The 18,182-nt window shown below is 42.1% G+C and overlaps 1 protein-coding gene across 1 annotated transcript in view; it reads left to right on the top strand.

Moving 5' to 3' along the window:
- The window catches only part of LOC148343826 (transmembrane protein 132B), a 122,962-nt gene that overhangs the window by 34,892 nt on the left and 69,888 nt on the right, over positions 1-18,182 (top strand). The window contains exons 2-3 of the mRNA XM_088290148.1: positions 15,075-15,490; positions 16,694-17,262. Coding sequence (XP_088146274.1) covers positions 15,075-15,490; positions 16,694-17,262 — 985 coding nt within the window. The remainder of the gene's footprint in view (positions 1-15,074; positions 15,491-16,693; positions 17,263-18,182) is intronic.

Below are 18,182 nucleotides of genomic sequence, written 5' to 3'. Positions count from 1 at the left end.
GAATTGTGCTTTATTTGGCATCATTTCCTCAATATGATTTCTGCCTAAAAGCAACTGACTCTGATCGGAATTTGGATGATTCTGTTTGTCTAGGTTGATAAATATTTTCTATTTAATACAGAGTAGTGATTAAAATGTCGATTTGGTCTCTTAAATGTGTTTAATTACCTTTATTGTGCTTTTCAAACAAATATCAGTAATTTCCCCGTGTATGATTTCCTGCCTGGCAACAAGTGATTCAACAATTTTGTTGGTTTGCGTTCATCCATTACTTTGTAATGGATTTGAAACAGGGACTTGTCTGAACTGCACGTTTTTGTGTGTGTGTGTGTTCTGTTCGTTTTATATTTAATACAGAGTTGTGACTCTTTGATTATTAAAATTGAGGCAAAAGAGGAAAATGGATCTGACTGGCATGAGTTTTTTTTTTTTTTTAAACATTGTGTGTCGTCGCCAAGCAACAAGTGACCCTGAAATGAAATTTGAATGATTGATGAATGATGTCGGTAGGCATTGATGCTTATTTGTATATTTGATGCAGTTTTATTTCATTGAGTAATTGTTGGAATTGAGGTTGATTCTTAATTTTGGCGTCCTTGTCTTCCTGCCAACAAGTCACCGTGAACCGATTTCAAACAATTCAGTTGATTTGTATCGATGAGCATTTGATATTTTCAGAGTATCATTCCAACTTAATAAGTAGAGCTGAACTCCATCATCCAACTTGTTTTCCTCTTGCACTGTCAATCAACAGACTAATTACAAGTGCGTCCTGCCATGTCCGTTTAGTCGCCAAACGCTTGAAGCGAGGCAAACAAATCAACACGCACTGTGGCCAACGTGACGTGTTAGCTCACACCTCATGTGTTAGGATTACCCTTGGGCCACTGATGTCATTGTGATCTTTTTTTTCTCCCCAGGCCCAATGTAAAATCTTGAAATCAATGCGGCAGATTTCTTTTTAGGGTGAGCGAAAGGTTACGATTGATCGGGTATGAATGGTGTTGTCGGGGCAAATGTCAATCTGTGAAAGTCAATGCGATGTCCTCTGTGTGCTTTTGCAAATATGCTGACAAAAAGGACATGTTTAACACTCCTGAGGGAAAATAGACTTCCCTGCTAAGATGGGCAGCGTGTAATGCGCGTTACCACCATCCGCAGGACTGGAATGTAACATTCTCAACTGCTTCATGATTGGCCGATCAAACCGACATGTTTTGCTGAGCAGACACTAAACTGACCTACTGAGTGAGTTCCTTGCTTAGATGGGCTGTGTGAAATGTGTCATAAAGCCACCAGCAGGACTGTAATGAAACTGCTGTATTATAATTTGCCAAACAAACAAATCAAACAGATGTATTATCGAACCTGACAATCAAAGTAATGTACCCGTTGAGACGGACAGCATTTAATGTGATTTATTGCTCCTTCCAAGAATGGAAAGGATCGGCAAGCAAATGCGAATGTTTTGACCGTTTAAGTAACATTTCTGCTTAGACGGGCTGCCTCTAATGCACATTTACCGCCGTCTGCCAAAGTGGAATGGAACAGAATCGCCGGCTAGGTCATGATTTGTTAATCAAACGAGTAACTCAGACATGTTTAGCTCAGATGGCATTCTAAATGACATAGGTGCCACGACGGGCTGCATTTAATCTGCGTTATCGCTACCTGCAAGACTGTAATGGGGCCATATTGTCTTCCACGGTGCGATTTGTCAATCAAATGGACGTGTTTGGCGAAGCAGACGCCAAGCTGACATTTGAAGTCATGTCACCACTTAGATGGGCTGCGTTTGATGCACATTACTGCTACCTGCTGGAAATGAGTGGAAGAGTATTGCCTGCATTATTTTGGTTCCTCAAAAAAGGGCAAACCGGCACGTTTCAGCAATGAAGATGAATATCTGACATTTTAAGTGACACGCGCGCTTAGACGGGCTGCGTTTAAAGCGCATTAAAGTCACCTGATACTGTACGTCACAATTTGTCAATTTAATGGACATGTTTTGCTAAGCAGGTGCGATGTTGATATTTTAAGTGCCGTACGTGCCGAGACAGGCTGCATTTAATGTGCGTTACCGCCACCCGCGAGACGAGAGTGGAGCGGTACGTTTTGATTTGTCAATCAAATAGACATGTTTTGCTAAGCAGACAGTAAGCTGACGTCTTATGTGTGTAGGTTGTATCGGCTTAGACGGGTTGCATTCAATGGCAGCACTTGCAGGACAGGAGTGCGGCAGAAATTTGTTCGGTAGCAGCCCGGAATATTTTATTAGTAATTTCAGTCCTCCAAGACAGTTTCGGTTTGTAACATATTATTTGGTAGACATGTCTATCATACGTATTAGACCCACCCAAAAAAAAAACAGACGACAAAAAAGCCATGTCAGCCTAGAATTAAAATTTGGAGCCTGTTTTCCAAGGGTCGTTTCCAATTCTTTTCAAACTCTTCTGAGTTACAGCTAACATGAACTTTTCTCTGAAAGTGTTTGGGAATTCGATTCTTTGTTGAGTGGACCCTCAAAAAAAGTCTCATGAAGCTCAAACAACACAGGAGGTGTCCAATTTTGGATCAAAGTGGCCCTGAGAATTATTTCCAGGGGCCCCACAAAAAGACACTCCGAGAGCTTCAATGACAAAATCGAATTTTCTCTGATTGCTACCAAATGAAAACGGCATCTACATACAAAACAGATGGCCATTAATAATTTGCCTAGAATTTTTCTTTCCACTCTTTATTGGTGATGGGCTCCCGTTATCATTCATCTGAGTGTGACTTTGGTCATTTCCTAGACTCCCTTAATTGGATGATTCAAACCAGATCAGGTCTGTAATACAATAAAGGCGGGATTACCGGTTGATTTTGCATAATGTTGGCCACAATTTTGTCGATTCCGCACTTTCAAAGTCTTGATGGTCGTGAACGCACGAGTGGTCGGAATCACTTTCTCGTCTGCCTGGCTCGCTTCCTGTTGGTCCATTAAGTCGGTCCGGGCTTTGAGTCTTTTTCCCACTTTTTTTTTTTTTTTACATTTTTATTTTTTACAAGAAACTTTTACAAGTTGACTCCCACCAGTGGAGATTGAATGCTGGGTGTTTTTTTTGTTTTTTTTGGGCTTCCATGTGATTCGCAGCCAGCCAGGTGATGCCGGGCCTGACCCGCTCTGTTCAGCTTGAGAGGTTCTCTCTTGAGTCGCTGCGTCGACTGCCGGTTTGCTGAGCCTGAGATGCTGTTGGCTCGATTTATTACACTTCTCCCCCCTCGGCATCTCGACGAGCATGCTTCCAAACCGCAGCCCCCGAAGCCTTTCTGATGTGGCGACATGACATTTGGTAAGCATGTCTGTCATGTGTAGACTCACACAAAAAAAAAGTCTCAGGAAGCCATGCCCGACGAGTCGCAGGAAGCCTGACATTTTGGTTTGAAGCTCAGCCTTGACATTGGTGACAAAGCAAGGTTATCAGCACTTGGTTTACAAAAATAAAGCAATGACTTTTTTTGTGAATGAAGTGAAAAGAATAAAGAGTCGTGGAATACATTTACATTTGCTCTGCATCGGTTGTTCAGGCAGGTGTTTTTTGATCAAAATCAGAATCACCTTTACACTAGAATTGCAGCAGCTAGAAACTCCTAAACAAAGTATAGAACGTATTTTTGTGATGACAGGCGAGCAACAATTTGGAGAGTCAGAAGAGCAGAGATAAAATGCTGCGGCACCAGAAGCAGTACAGGGCGGCACGGTGGACGACTGGTTAGTACGATGGCCTCACAGTGCAGAGGTCGTGGGTTCGATTCCGGCTTCGGCCTTCCTGTGTGAAGTTTGCATGTTCTCCCCGTGCCTGCGTGGGTTTTCTCCGGGTACTCCGGTTTCCTCCCACATTCCAAAAACATGCACGGCAGGTCGATTGGGCACTCTAAAATGTCCCTAGTGTGGCCTACTGACGATGACAGCTGGGATGAGGCTCCAGCGCCAAGGAGAAGCGGGACACATAATGGATGGCTCTATTTGCAAAGCCATTTTGAAGACAGACCTTTGAAGAAAAGCTCTCTCGTGAGTGTTGTCTGTATATTATTTCTCCAGCCGTGGTGTCATAAATGATGGTGTTATGAGGGGGATTTATTTAAGTTGGACCTAGTAGAACTTCACACGAGGCCAAAATCAGATGTGTAGGAAATAACAAAGCTAAAAAACTGTTCCACCAAGTCCTTACTTTATATGTGTGGGCCACTGTCTGTTTTTATGTTTTATTTTGTGTTGTAATTTCCTGCTAATTTATATTCTACCATATGGAAAGCGCCTTTTTACAGCTCCAGCTGTGGTGTGATGCGCTGTATAAATAAAGTTGTATCGTATTGGATTGTTTAGATGCTCATATGTTCGGCAAGGTTGTCACCGCTCGGTTTTTTAAAAACAAAGTCGCGGCAGTTTAAAAATCTACAGTAGCCCAATACTCACGCTCTGCAATAAATAAACATCTTCCCCCGTTTGTATGTGCCTATCGACAGGATATCAACCAAGGTTTGTCTGCTCTTGTCGTGACGATATTGCGTAGCCAGCGAGCATGAATTACATGAAAGTCTGATTTGGGGGACATGTTCTGGCATGCTGATTCTTGGACGGCGCGCATGTTCTCGCCCTTCGGCGGCGTTTTCGTCTCGCTCTCGTATGACGTGACACTTAAGTGATGGCTGGCGTGATCGGTGATGACACCTCGCACCCCCTCACGGACACATGAAAGCGCCCCTATGTAAAGGTGCTGCCATGTGTGTAGGTAGCCGGACCGTGTCGGGGGAAATGTGACTGCTCTGACCCACTGGCAGGCGCATCAATCAACAAATGCAGCGGGTAAATAAATATAAACGACTCGGGTCAGGCACTTGTGCTGAATTCTAATTTGTTGACACGTGGCGCACCCCGGCTCCCTCACGCTCACCCTTGTTTTTTTTTGTTTATAGAGAAAAATGTATTTAAAAAAAAAAAGAATTCTTCAGCAGCGCACCATCTTTGAATGATGCGCCAGCCCCTCCCTCGCGCTTGCTCAATTTTGAAATAGAATTTTATATTTGGTTCATTTTTATTTATTTTTTTTTATCACATGCGGCATCGATGATGAACCCCCCCTTTTCATTGCATACCTCCTTGATTTGGAGTAAAAAAAAAAAACTGTTCCAAGTTCCTGTTCAACCTTTTTATTTGGGCTCAATTAAAAAAAACACGTCACCTCACGCATGGATGAAAGATTTAGTGCACCCCCTCTACCATCATGCCCTTTTAGTTTGACTCATGCGATAAGTGTGTCTCTGGTCGCTATCTCTGCCAGAAGCCCCTCCCCTCCTCAAAGAATTTGAGAAACTTAAATGGCAATAACTGTTTAATGCCAATTACCTCCAAACATTGAGAAACAAATGTTGAAATTGAGTCGACAGGTTTTCTTAAAATTTCTCGTATGATCGGGGGACGGGGTGGTGATTTGTCTGGTCGGCAAAAGTTACTTTGCGACTTATTGACATTTTTTTTTCGACAGTGGCGGGGAGTGTGCGCGCTTTGATTCTATTGTCTAAACCCCATTTATGTATTCATTTTTTTCCAACTGAAGCGTCTCCATGACATCTGATCGGATTGTGATAAGCTGAGAGCACCCCTGCCGGTTTATTCAGACGGAGGAGTTGAATGTATACGGATGCGGTCTTCCGATTGGCTCCCTCCGGCACCACGAGGCTCCACTTGAACGCGGCGAATGTGAAGTCTCATTTGCGGCCTTTCCAGCCCAGAAGCCGAGCGGCCGTTTCCACAGGCTAACATTTAGCTTCCTCTTTGACGCTTTGCCATCTTTCACGTGAGTAGTGAGCGTAAAGAGAGGACGAGGACGGCAAAGGAGACGGGAGGCGGCCAAAATAAACCCCCTGATAAATGCCGGGCTCCGAAATAGAAAGTCCATCCTTCTTTCCATCGCTCTATTATCTTTTTTCCCTTCCTCTCTCGTGGAACGCCGCCGCCGCCGCCACCGCGGTTGGAAGTTTTGCAGACAGCGCGCCATCTGCGTGATCAATGTAGTTCATTCTTTCAAAGAACATTGGGCCGTGATGGATCTTTTCATTGGCCGTTCTGAGCGCAGCGCAAATTCTTATTTCCTGGGCCAAGGTGTTGCTTTTGCGTTTGGGGTGTGTCACTCTTCTTGCTCTATTAGGCCACATTTGAACGCAAAAGGAGGAGAATCTTTAAGTCCCTCTCCACGGCATTGCTGCTGTCTTGTGACTTGTTAGTTTCCCTCAATCTGGCACCAAATACCCAATGAAATATTTTAAAAGGAGGCATCCTAATGATATGAGAATCTAATTAAATTTTTTTTTTTTACTGAATAAAACAGAAGTACACTGTGCTAGAGAAAACTAAAATAAACACTTTAATTAATTTTTCATTTTGGTATTATTGAACCTTAATACAGTGTTTTGTTTTGCTTCTCTAGTATGCATCTGATCGACACATTGAAATGTGAGAGCGATTACTTTGTCTTTACGCTCTTCTGTCCAGCCAACCATTATGTCCATAAAGGAGATGTGGAAAAAGTGAGTGAAGTTTATTCAGTTCTTGAGAAATAGCTGAACCTTTCACGCTTTTTCCACTTTCTTCACTTCTCGTTCTTGTCCAGTGCATTTCTTTGCTATTTAACAGCGAATCACAGTTATGATTTAACCCGACCCGACCGTTGTTGATTCGGCCAAACACGCCCCGCAGATGCCCCAACAAGGGGGTTTTTACAACGATGTGCACGCTACACCAACCACTAATCTTGGCAGCACTCGTGTCAAGTCAAATAAAATACGCAATGTGTATATGCAGTTTGTTTACAGCATAGACATGAGAGAGTGGCTCTGGTTAACATGGCATTGGGAATAAATTATTTTATTTTTTACGTCAATGCATATTTTAAGTCGATTTGAAATCGATTTTTGATTAATTTTTTACGTCCCTACTTTTTTTTTTTTTTTTAAACATATACTCAGCAACATCTAGGTAATCTCAGACTTCCATTTTCTGCATCCAGCTCAGGATCCCAACAAATCAGAGAAGTGAATCCAAATTCATGTGAAATGATCATTTTATCCTGTTTTTGCCCAATAACACATGCGAAACTAGCAATTTAACTGTCGATGACAACTAAACTCAGAAATACAAGTGCTCACATATTTGCCAATTTTCCTGAATCCGCCAAAAGATCCCAATCAACCATGTAAATAATATACATTTTTACAATTTGAACATATTTTCATTTCAATTTATAATAATCAATAAAAAACATAAAAAATAAAAAAAATAATCAATTTATATAATACGTTTTTTTTTTATTATATATTTCTTTTTATGACACCACCTATTAAAATGTCAGACTCTCAAATCTACCTGAATTCTTAAGGAAAGCCCAACAATTTTAAATCTTATTTTCCCCCCCAGCAGTTTAGCCCATTTTTTTCCCCATTACATCGCTTACCGTGTCACCTGAATTCGGCACCAGATCCCAACCAAACCTCTGAATGGAAGTCAATGTAGATCAAAGACTGATAAACATGTTGTTAAATGGATCTCATTAGATAGATAGTGCTAGTGTGGCTCGTGTGTGTGTGTGGGGTGGGGGGGTGTGTGGGGGTGTGTGTGTGAGCGTGTAAAATTGGACAGGAACAGAGCCAGATGTACAGATACGACTCGGCCCATCTGCCATTCTTCTCCACACCCCCCCAACAAACACACACACACACACACACACACACACCCCAATGTCCATTCTGTTCCATTTCCAAGAATATATACACACACACACACACGCCCACACAGGCAGCCGATAGCGAGAGGAAGCTCAAAGTGATACTCGATGCCATGTTGGTTAAATATTGACACTTGGTTCTTTTACATTACATTACACGCAAACGCAAACAAGCCTTGGGGGAGGTATGCTCAATTTTTACACACAGACATACACACACTGAAAATAATTTACTTGTGGCAGGAAAACCAGAAGGAATGCTACATTCATTGATTTTTGTTTTCTATTTCTTGTCTCTGCACATCAACAATCAACAGCCACCGTCTGTCAGTGTCCTCGTGCTCCATTTTCCCGTTTTTGTTGTTGTTGTTTTGGTTTAGCGTGAAACAATGCAGCAGACGCCATCTCGTGCAACTAAGCCAATCATCTTTCTTACGGAAGGGATGTTAAGGACGATTCTTGTACTCTGACACAGATTCGCAAAATGTTAACTCAATCATTGGAGTGGAATTTTTGTTACGTTTGTCAAAATGAATCCAATTGTTGACATCAACATATCAAAAAAAGTGACAAAACCAAACTATTGTACCCCAAAGCTGTGTCGAGCTCAAATCCAAATGATTTAACAAATCCTCCAAAAGAAATCTCTGTCATTGGAGTGGTTTTCAAACATATTTTGATCATTTCTCTCATTTTCCTGCGATTGCCTCGCTGGCGCCATCACCAGCGAGCGCTTTGTCAAAACGCAAGACGTCAATACTGAAGATAGAGTACCCCTGCCTCGCCTGGTTACACGACTCAAGAAAAAGTATCGTGTCCATCTTTGTGCTCATGTATGACAAGCACTTCCCAAAAGTGTCTTTAGAAGTTTCCCTTTTTCTCATTGGCCATTCTGACTGATGAGCACTTTGTTTAGTTGTTTGGCAAAAGTTCAACGTGTCGACATGAGACTAAGTTCCACATTTATTCAACGCGGCCGCTTCTGGCATCTGTGATTGGTGGAACTTCCCACATTGACGCTATTTGACGTGATTACATCGACATTAACCGTTTATTGTCTTGATTAGAGATGCGTTTCGTTTTAAAAAAAGTTAGCATCCTTTTTTGGAGATGAAAAAAATAATATTGCTTTTTGGTGTTCTTGAAAAGTAAAAATATTCGCAGCAAAGTCAATGTTCTGAAACTGTTCTTTTCCCTGTTTTTGCTCAGAAACCCATGTTTTTTGGTGACACAAAGCTACCTTTCACTGCTCATTATCAACAAGTGGGAAAAAAGGCTTGAGATATTTTTTTATCAAGTCTTTCTCTTGATTTGATTTGGGTTTGGTGGTTATTTTCCTCACAGAAAACACTGTTGGCCTGAAAATGTGTCAAGAATGATCTGAAATTCTTTACAAAATGGGAAACATGAAAGGGAGGAAAAATATCTAAAAATAAAGGGTGTAAAACAAAAATAAAAGGGAAAAATATATCAGAAAAATATTTTTAAAAAAACAACTAAGACATAATGACAGTTTAAAACTGGTGCAAACAAACAAAAAAGTAAAAGATGGAATAAAATAAAAACAAGTTCATGGAGACCCAGTATTGAAATCTTACAGTTTTCCTTTGCCCCCCCCCCAAAAAAAACAATTAAATAAAGTTAAACAAAATAAAAAAAAGTGGTAGGAAAAACAAAAGCAAACAAAGCCCAAAAAGATCAAAGAAAAAAATCCTTGTCCAAGCTAAAAGTATTTTTGTCGCTAATCCTTCCTGTGCCCACCGAACTGAAATCTCCCAAGATCTGTCGCTATCTTGCGAGCTATGCAGCCTCAAAAAAAAAAAAAAAAAATGGATTATATGAGATTATCCCACTCACTGGTGCGGGTGTGCCTAATATTCCGTCCGGTAATAAGAAAAGTAGGACCAGTGAACATTGTTGTTCAACGCATTGCTGAGTGTCATCCCCGCCTGCAGGGCCCACCAAGAAAGAACGATTTACAAAATGTGAGCAGCGACGCCACCAAAAACTTGGGGGGGGACAAATTTCCACACTGGTGAATCCAAACCACTGACACACACACACCTAAACATCTGTGTGCGCGTGGGCGTGCGCGCGTGTGTGTGTGTGTCCTTCGCAATGTGCCGGTGTAGCAGAGTGTGAAAATATAATGAGGGTGGGACAGTGCGGCGCTGTCTGGGGCGAGCCATTCCGACGCATCACACGCGCGCATGCATACACATGCGCACACACACAAATAATAATAATAGCAGCGATACCTCAGAGCGGCGCAGGGCGGGTGCACCGGCTCGGATGGTGCACGGGCACGAGGGCGGGGGTGAGTTGTATTGACAGCTAGAAAGCGTAAGATGAGAAACAAGCCGGGAGAAGATTCTGATGTTTTTTCATGACATCCAGCGCCGCTGAATACAAATGACACTCAAGGAGTCTGTCTGGTGTACGTGCTTCAAATTTAGGAGCAAGCTGACAAAATCTCCGGGACAATTTTGGCCTTGAAGAAGCCCTTAACTGGCCAAAAGGACCATCGGATGGGGTCCAAGATGGCAGACGTTAGGTGTCTTTTCAGGCAGGACGTCTAGAGACTTTTTTGTGGGTCTTCTCATGATGGACATGCCAACCAGATTTCACGTTGCCAAGTGAAACAGATTGGTGGAGTTGGGATTTTCAAAACTCCCTGTTTTTGACAGACTTCTGAAAATGGCCAAAATGACCCTAAAATGGCCATGGTAGACTTCTTGTCGATTTTCAGGCCTGACTTCTTCTTTTATGGGCTTCAGAGCTTACAATCTTTGGGTTGAGTTAGTATTTGTGATGAACTTGTCTAATTCAAAGCAAAATAGCAATTTTGGCAATCGTGACTTCTTTGGGTGGTCTACTCATGACGGACATCCCCACCAAATTTCATGTCTCTTGATGTGATGCTAGCTTTAGCGGCTACATTTCTGGCAGTCTCCATGTGTCTTTTCCAAAACATTGCGAAAGACTTTATTTAGGTCGACTAATAACAAGCATGTCTAACAAACTTCATGTTTTTAGTGAAACAGATTTTGGGGGCTGAATTTTTGGAAAGTCTTTAGTTGGATGACCAAAATGGTTCGACTTCTTGTTCATTTTTGCACATAGCTTCTTGAGACTTTTTAGTGCGTCCACTCATGGCTGACATGTCTGCAAAATTTGAGTGGAAACAGCCTCCGGCCGCGGACTTTTTTAATCCATGTGGTGTACTTTTAAGAGTCTTGTCTTCTGTCGTGAGGCCTCAAACTTCGCCAAACGCACTAAACCGACGCTCAAATCCTCCACAATTCAATTCGTCCATCTGTCTGCGCAGCAATCGGAAAAAGGAGTAGTTTGTCTTTGAAGTACCCCTGGAAACAGACAAAATCAGCCTAAAATGGCTGCTTCACGCCAAAACATTGGAGGTGTGTGTGTGTGGGGGGGAGGGGTGCGCTCGTGCGTGTGTGTCGGCGGGAATTTCATGAAGCATATGTCATACTCCCGTACAGGGAATGAGAGTGGCTGACACACAAACACATGCACATGCGCATGCACATGCACACACTGGCTTGACTATGACCCTTGGACGGAAGCATTAGCGCTGCACGAGGTCACGCAAAGTAGCTCAGAAAAAAAACAAAAAACTTTTTTTTAAATTGCAAGCGCTGGCATTGAATGACATGTCCAAATATGAACTTATTTTTTTGTGCGCACGGAGGAGCAGATTGGTGTCACCTCAGCAGGCGGTGCTACGCCTGATGTCACAGCTTTGCAAGCTGGCAGCGTGATTGGCCGCCATTAAAGCTGGCATCAAGTGCCGTCATTGGCACGGGAACAGCTCCAGCGATGACCCGCTGCGATACGTGCGCGTATGAGTTGAATGGACAAACGCCACTGCGGCTTTTACGAGCGATTATTACTTGTGAATGGATGCGTTCATCGATAAGTTTATGGACGTGTTAATTGCGTTCAATAAATGATGATTCTGGGGTCGTTTGGACCAATTTCTGAATTGGAGGTCAAGCCCTGGAATTCACCTCCATTTTGGGAGGGAATACATTTTCCACGCAAGATATATATACACTGATGTTAAATCATTCCAATTTCAAAATATTACGAAAATTCCCGGCTTCCGGGTAGCGTTTTGTTCTTCTTTCACAAATTTATTTATTTAATTTTTTTTCACAATTTTACCCCAAATTCCTCATTAATTCTTCTGTTTGACCAATTAGACTTCAAAAGTTACTTACAATTTATTCCCAATGGCACATTCAAAATATCACATTGACTCATTTGAAAATGACATTATTCTGGCCCTTCATTTCACCTGCAACATGGCAGAAAAGGACTCCTCCATTTTTCACCTCAACACTTTCCATATTGCCATGTGTGCTACATTCGTCACACCTACCTCAACATTACGTCGCTGATTCAAACTATTCCAATTTAAGGATCATTCAAGCCATCTAATTTATTACTCCCATTCACAAATTTTTTCAAAACCCCAAATTCAAAATATTTACAAATTCACCTCCAGCTCATTGCATAACATTCTACATTATTCGATATCTTGTCATATCAATCGAAATAATTCCACATGGTTAAATTTTTTTGTTTTTCAACCTTCACCCACTATTTCTCCACAAATTGCATATGTCAGGTTTAATTATGATGATATCAAATTAAGTATATAAAATATGGATATTATGCTGGTTGAAAACAAAATAAGAAGCATTCATCAAAATTGTATGCAAGAATTATCACTATTTTTAATTTTGGAAAGAGATTGACATCAATTAATACATCTTTTAAATAGAACCTTGCACTGATTTTATTAAAAGATATAAAGATAAAACCATGTTTGCTAACATTTGAACTGCATAAAAAACATCCCAACACAACAACCCCCCCAAAAAATATTTTTTTATTTTATTTTTTGCAATGCAAAACATGCGCTTCAAATATGGCTGGTTCGTATTTTCCTAGAAAAGATGAATAAAATAAAGTGAGTGTAAATCTAAGCAAATGTGTATGATTTTACTGAGCATTTTTTAGATACCAAGAGTGTTTGTCCATCTGTGAAACCTCAAATAACCTTCTCAACTCTTCCCCGGTCAACAAATAAAAAGCAGGAAAATGTCTTCCATAAACTCGTCCAGTGTCATCAAGCAATAATTAAGCGCAGCTTCCACATATTTTGTAACAGCATGGAACACATACGCTTATTTTAATGATAAACTCAAGAAGAGATCCAAAGTTGCTCTCCAAGCGGAACGCTGTCACCTTGTCGTCTTTTGATAAGAAATAGGCCAGAAAAAGCCGCAGTAATCCTCCCTCGCAACCTCTCTGAATTGTATCGTAAATACTGGTGGAATTGGATAATAAAGTGCACGGGAATATATTGTGCCGGCGCACTGTGTGTCATTTTGGCTGCATGCTGCTGTAAATCCTTTTGGAATTGGGGATGGAAAAAGCCACGCGTCAGTGTTAGAGCCCCGTGCGATGCCGACAAGCGATGCGCTACTGTCCAAATGTGAACAATTCCCCGGAATGTGCCGCGACATGGCTAAATGACGCAAGATGCGTGCGGATTCATGCATTATTCGACAACTAGCGTAAACACGACTAACAATGACAATGTGACAATTTGACGAGTGCCGGATCTGCATTAACATTTCATGTTTTTTCCTCTTTGCTCCCCACTTTGCACTACTTGGAAGATTCTAGGAATCAGACACACGACAAAACAAAGGAGGCGACAACATAGCATTTCCCTCAATGCTATTCCCAAAAAGCTCAAATTAGCTAGCATGGTTGCTATGGCTAAGTTAGCTTCACAGAGTTTCAGACTAAAATGGCTGACCTTCCTGTGTCTTTTCTGACATAGCATTGTGGAACTACTCATGTTTGGCATGTGTACCAAATTTCATTTTGCTACACAAAACTACCTTCAGAGATTTAATTTTTAAAAAGCTTTTTGGAAGACTTGCTCGGGACATGACCCTATCATGGAGTCTTCAAAATAGTTTTTTTTCATTTCAAATCTCCACCTTTTGTCGTATGGCTGCTCATGATTGTCATGCCTACAAAACGTGTCACCGAGGGAAATTAGTTGTGAGGGCTTAATTTTCCAAAACTTTAGGAGATTACCCTAAAATAGCAAAGTGTGCCTTTTCAGGCATGGTGACTCGTGACTTTTTTTCCAGGTGTAATCATGACAGGCTTGCCCATCAAAATTCATGTTGCTAAGCGAGACAGTTTTGGTGGCTTCTTTTTCAAAAACTCTCAAGCAAGAATTAGTCTTGGAAATGATCCTGAAAGGCATAGATTTGTGAAACTTTTTTGATGGTCTTCTCATGATAGCAGATAGAATGTCACTGTGATTTGTAATTAGAGTTTTGCGTTGCAAACTTCACCGTTCGAGCTTCGCCTGAGCCATTGGATGAGTACCCAAAACAAACAAATTTGTTGGCGATCAGGTGAATTCCCTTGGGAAGTTTTTGTTTCGCTAATACTCCTAAAATGGCCCAATCGAAAATGTCTTTCATTTAAATACGCTTAAATTAAACGTCCTCCTGATTGTGAGACCGTGTCGCTTATTAAAGTGGCTTAATGTCCTTACTGTCAATGAGACGTGCCTTTGTTTTAATTTGGCGTCATTTCAAGCTCAGTGCTAATGCGCTAACGCTAATGCAGCTCTGCACACTGCCTCCGTGCACGATGGTTTGGTGTTTATGAATTTCAAGTTACTTTGTGAAACATTTGGTCATGATTTGACCTTGTGGAGTTATTACATGTTTGTGTTTTATGGACTCATCACATTTTGTCACCATAAATTGCTCACATTGAATGGTGGAAATTCAGATTTTTTTTGGGGGGGGGGGGTACTTGGTCGTATACACCCATCTAGTATACGCAACCCCAATTTTTTTTTTTGTAAGTACGCCTGTAAAATGAATCAAATATGGCCATCCTGAAACAAAATGGATGCCTTCCCGTGTCAAGTCATGATAGAGATTCCGACCAAATCTCATTTTTGTCCATTTAGCCTCATCCATGTGTCCAGTACAAATTTGGTAGAAACCAGTCAGAATCTCAATCTCAATTTTTTATTTTTTTTTGCGAAGGATGTCAAGAAATAAATGCAAGACTTCCCATGTCTTTTCAGGAATGGCGTCTTGAGACTTCTTTTGAAATGAAATAAGATAAACATGCATTGTCGATGGAATTGATCAAAAATGTACACAGCACGTAAAAATGGCTAAAATCATTCTGAAAAGTTAATAAGTTGCTGACCATCTTTTCTTCTTCTTTCAGTAAGCGGCGGTCATTCCGGATCATCTGGTCACGGGCAGGCAGGACCGGACTTGGCCCAGCCTCATTTCTCTTCCTCACTGCCCACCTACCTACCGGTGCAGTGCCAGTTGAGCGGCGTGGATTCAGCCTTCTTCCTGCGCGACGCCAACCAGGACGTGATGCGCAACGGGAGCCTGGCCTCGCGCTCCGAGCCCTTCTTACTCCACCAACTGGAAGCGGGCGTGGCCGCACCGCACGCCCTGCCTGCCGTGGCGTGCAGCTACGGCAACCTGAGCGCCGAGCAGCAGATTCCGGTGGAGCTGCTGCAGGGGCCGCCGCCCAATCTGCAACCCGACTCCAGTCACATCACCCTCAACTGGAAGGTGAAGGGCCACGTCGTGGTGCCTAAAGTGGGGTCCACGCAGCCCTGGATACAGGTATTTCTTTTTATATGTGGACTTTTCTCTCGTCAAATATTCATCCCCTCATGCCTTTTTTGCTTGGCAACAGGAAATTTGGTTAGTATGTCTCTCACGAGTAGGCCCACAAAAAAAAATGTCTTGAAGCTCTGCCTGAAAAGAAAAAGGAAGTCAGCCATTTTGGTTTGCGGGAGTCATTTTAGAGAATAGTTTGGCCATATTTAGGGACACTTAAATTGTTTGGAAATACAGTAACTTAAACCAGTTTTATTTTTCAACATAAAATTTGGCGGGCATGTCTATCATGAGTTGGACACACGAAAAAGTTTATGCTGGAAACAAACAGTTGGTGGGCCATTTAGCTTTGAAGCAGTTTTTTCTAATCATTTGGGCAGTTTTTAGGTGACCTTTAAAGACTGTCTCACCTGACAACATAAAATTTGGTTGGAATGTCAATCATGAGTAGACCGAAAAAAAGGCTTCAGAGGTTAGGAAGTCTTTGGTTCAAATCTGCTGTTTTGGGATCTGGCATCCAACAAAGAAAAATTCTACCAATAGAGTTTTAGAAAATTCTGCCTCAATCCTCTTTCACTTAGCACCATTAAATTTGGTGGAAATGTCAATCAGCAGTAGACCTCCAAAAAAATCTTCAGAAGCTTTGTCATAAACAAAACAGGAAGTCAGCCACTTTGCTTTAAAGCAGCCATTTTCTGGTCTGTGACCAAACAAAGACAAAATCTACCTAGATTTAGATTTTTAGGTGAGTTCGCTCCTGATCCCCCTTTCACATAGAACTATGAAATTTGGTGGGCATGTTTATCATTAAACCCCCCAAAAGTCTCCAAAAAACATGCTCAAAAAGGAACAAAAAGTAAGGCATTTTGCTTTAAATCTCCCAAATTGGTCATTTGAAAGGGTCTGACGAAGATGAACCCATCGTAGACACTTCTTAAAAAAATTCAGCCCCAATAGCTCATTTTGTTGAAATTCCGTAGGTAGGTTAGTCATAAGTATTAAAAAATCCGTGTCTGAAAAGAAAAAAAAATGCAAGAAGTCTCCATTTTTCATTTGACATGGTCATTTTGGGGTCATCGTACCAATTTGAACCATAGACACATGGCTAACGTGACGTTCCAATGATTCTTTGTCAGCTCTCCAAATATATTCCAGCTCTTGGTGGAGATCCATTTTTTCCCATTATATTTTTCCATTTGGTTTCAGGTTCTCTTTTACTTAGTGGGCCGCCGATGGGACGAGCCCGACCCGCCTCCCCCGGTCCTCCTACCGTGCGTCCGAGCCTTGGCAGTGCGGGACCCCAGTGAGGTGGCCCCCTCGGCCGGCTGCCGACTGATGGGGCCATCGGGCATCTGCGTGGTCCGCTTGGAAATCCCCCCCGCCTGGTTTGTACCCTTGCAGGCCAAAAGACGACCGGCGGAAGGGGCACTGCCATCCCTGGATGTGTACTACTCCATTATACCAGTGGATGGCGCTGGACTGGAATGTCCTTCTATTGTGAATGAACCTTGGAAGAGTCCACATGTGAACACTGGGCCTCTTGGAGGACTGGGCATGAGCTCTTGGAGCCCCCTGGTGGAAGGAGGACTTGAGGACATGCAGAAAGCTGGCTCGGTGGCCATGAGCGTGGGCCCGGTGGCACCCAAAGGGCAGTTGCTGACTCTGGACCACAACTTGGATGTCCTGGTGCCCCCCAGCCCGGTCCGGCTGGGGAAGACGGTGGCGTTCCCGGTCTACATGAAGACAGACTCATATGCTGAGCAGTTCATCTTGAGGTAGGATTGCAAGGCTTCCATTCTGTTTGTTGATTTAATGTTTGTTTCACTTACCAACAGGGAATTTGGTAGACATGTCTATCATGAATAGACCCACAAAAAAACTCATATAGACATCGCAAGTCTGTGGTTTTGCTTGAAAATTCTTTTTTTCTTTTTTCAGTGTCATTTAAGTTGAAAATTCAGCCCTTGAAGCCAATTTCACTTAAACTTAGTTTTGTAGCTATGTCTGCCATGAGTAGACCCACAAAAAAAGTCTGTCGAAGCCACGCCCAAAAAGAAACAGGAAGTCGAACATTTTGCTTTGAAGTTGCCAATTTGGGACAATTGTGGCCAATTTCAGCGGTCCTTCATATTGTTTGAAAATGCAGCTCCCAAAGCCAATTTTATTTTACAACATGAAATTTTGTAGCCATATCGCTCATGAGTAGACACAAAAAAGTCTCATGACGTCAGGCGTGAAAAAACACAGAAGTCGGCCATTTTATGAGTATTTTAGCTGTTTTCTGGGGTTCTTTGAATTGTTTGTTTACTTTAGCAACATCAAATGTAGTTTTTGTGTGCATGAGCAGACCCACAAAAAAGTCCCTTAGAAGCCATGCCTGCACCATCACAGGAAGTCTGCCATGTTGGTTTGAAGTGCCTTTTTCATTTCGGTCATTTTAGTGCATTTTCAAGGGTTCTTCAAAGGGGAAAATTCAGTTCAATCTGAGGAAGGAATGGAAATCCTCCATCTCCCCAGGCTTTTTTTTTTCGCCTGTTGTTTTGACTTCTTTCCTTGACTCCCCCATCCACCTTTTTTTCTGTCATCGCTCAACGCCGCTGCCGCCGCCTCCTGAGCTTGATGGCTGTCACCTTTGTGTACTCAGCCTCTTTTCAGGAGCCAGCAATGCAAATAACACGCTCATGAATATGCATGG

Source organism: Idiotropiscis lumnitzeri, chromosome 1 (genome assembly GCF_059441095.1).
Source record: "Idiotropiscis lumnitzeri isolate Australia: NSW breed Sydney's pygmy pipehorse chromosome 1, RoL_Ilum_1.0, whole genome shotgun sequence".
Lineage (NCBI taxonomy): Eukaryota > Metazoa > Chordata > Actinopteri > Syngnathiformes > Syngnathidae > Idiotropiscis > Idiotropiscis lumnitzeri.
This window is presented reverse-complemented; position numbering and strand designations above follow the sequence as displayed.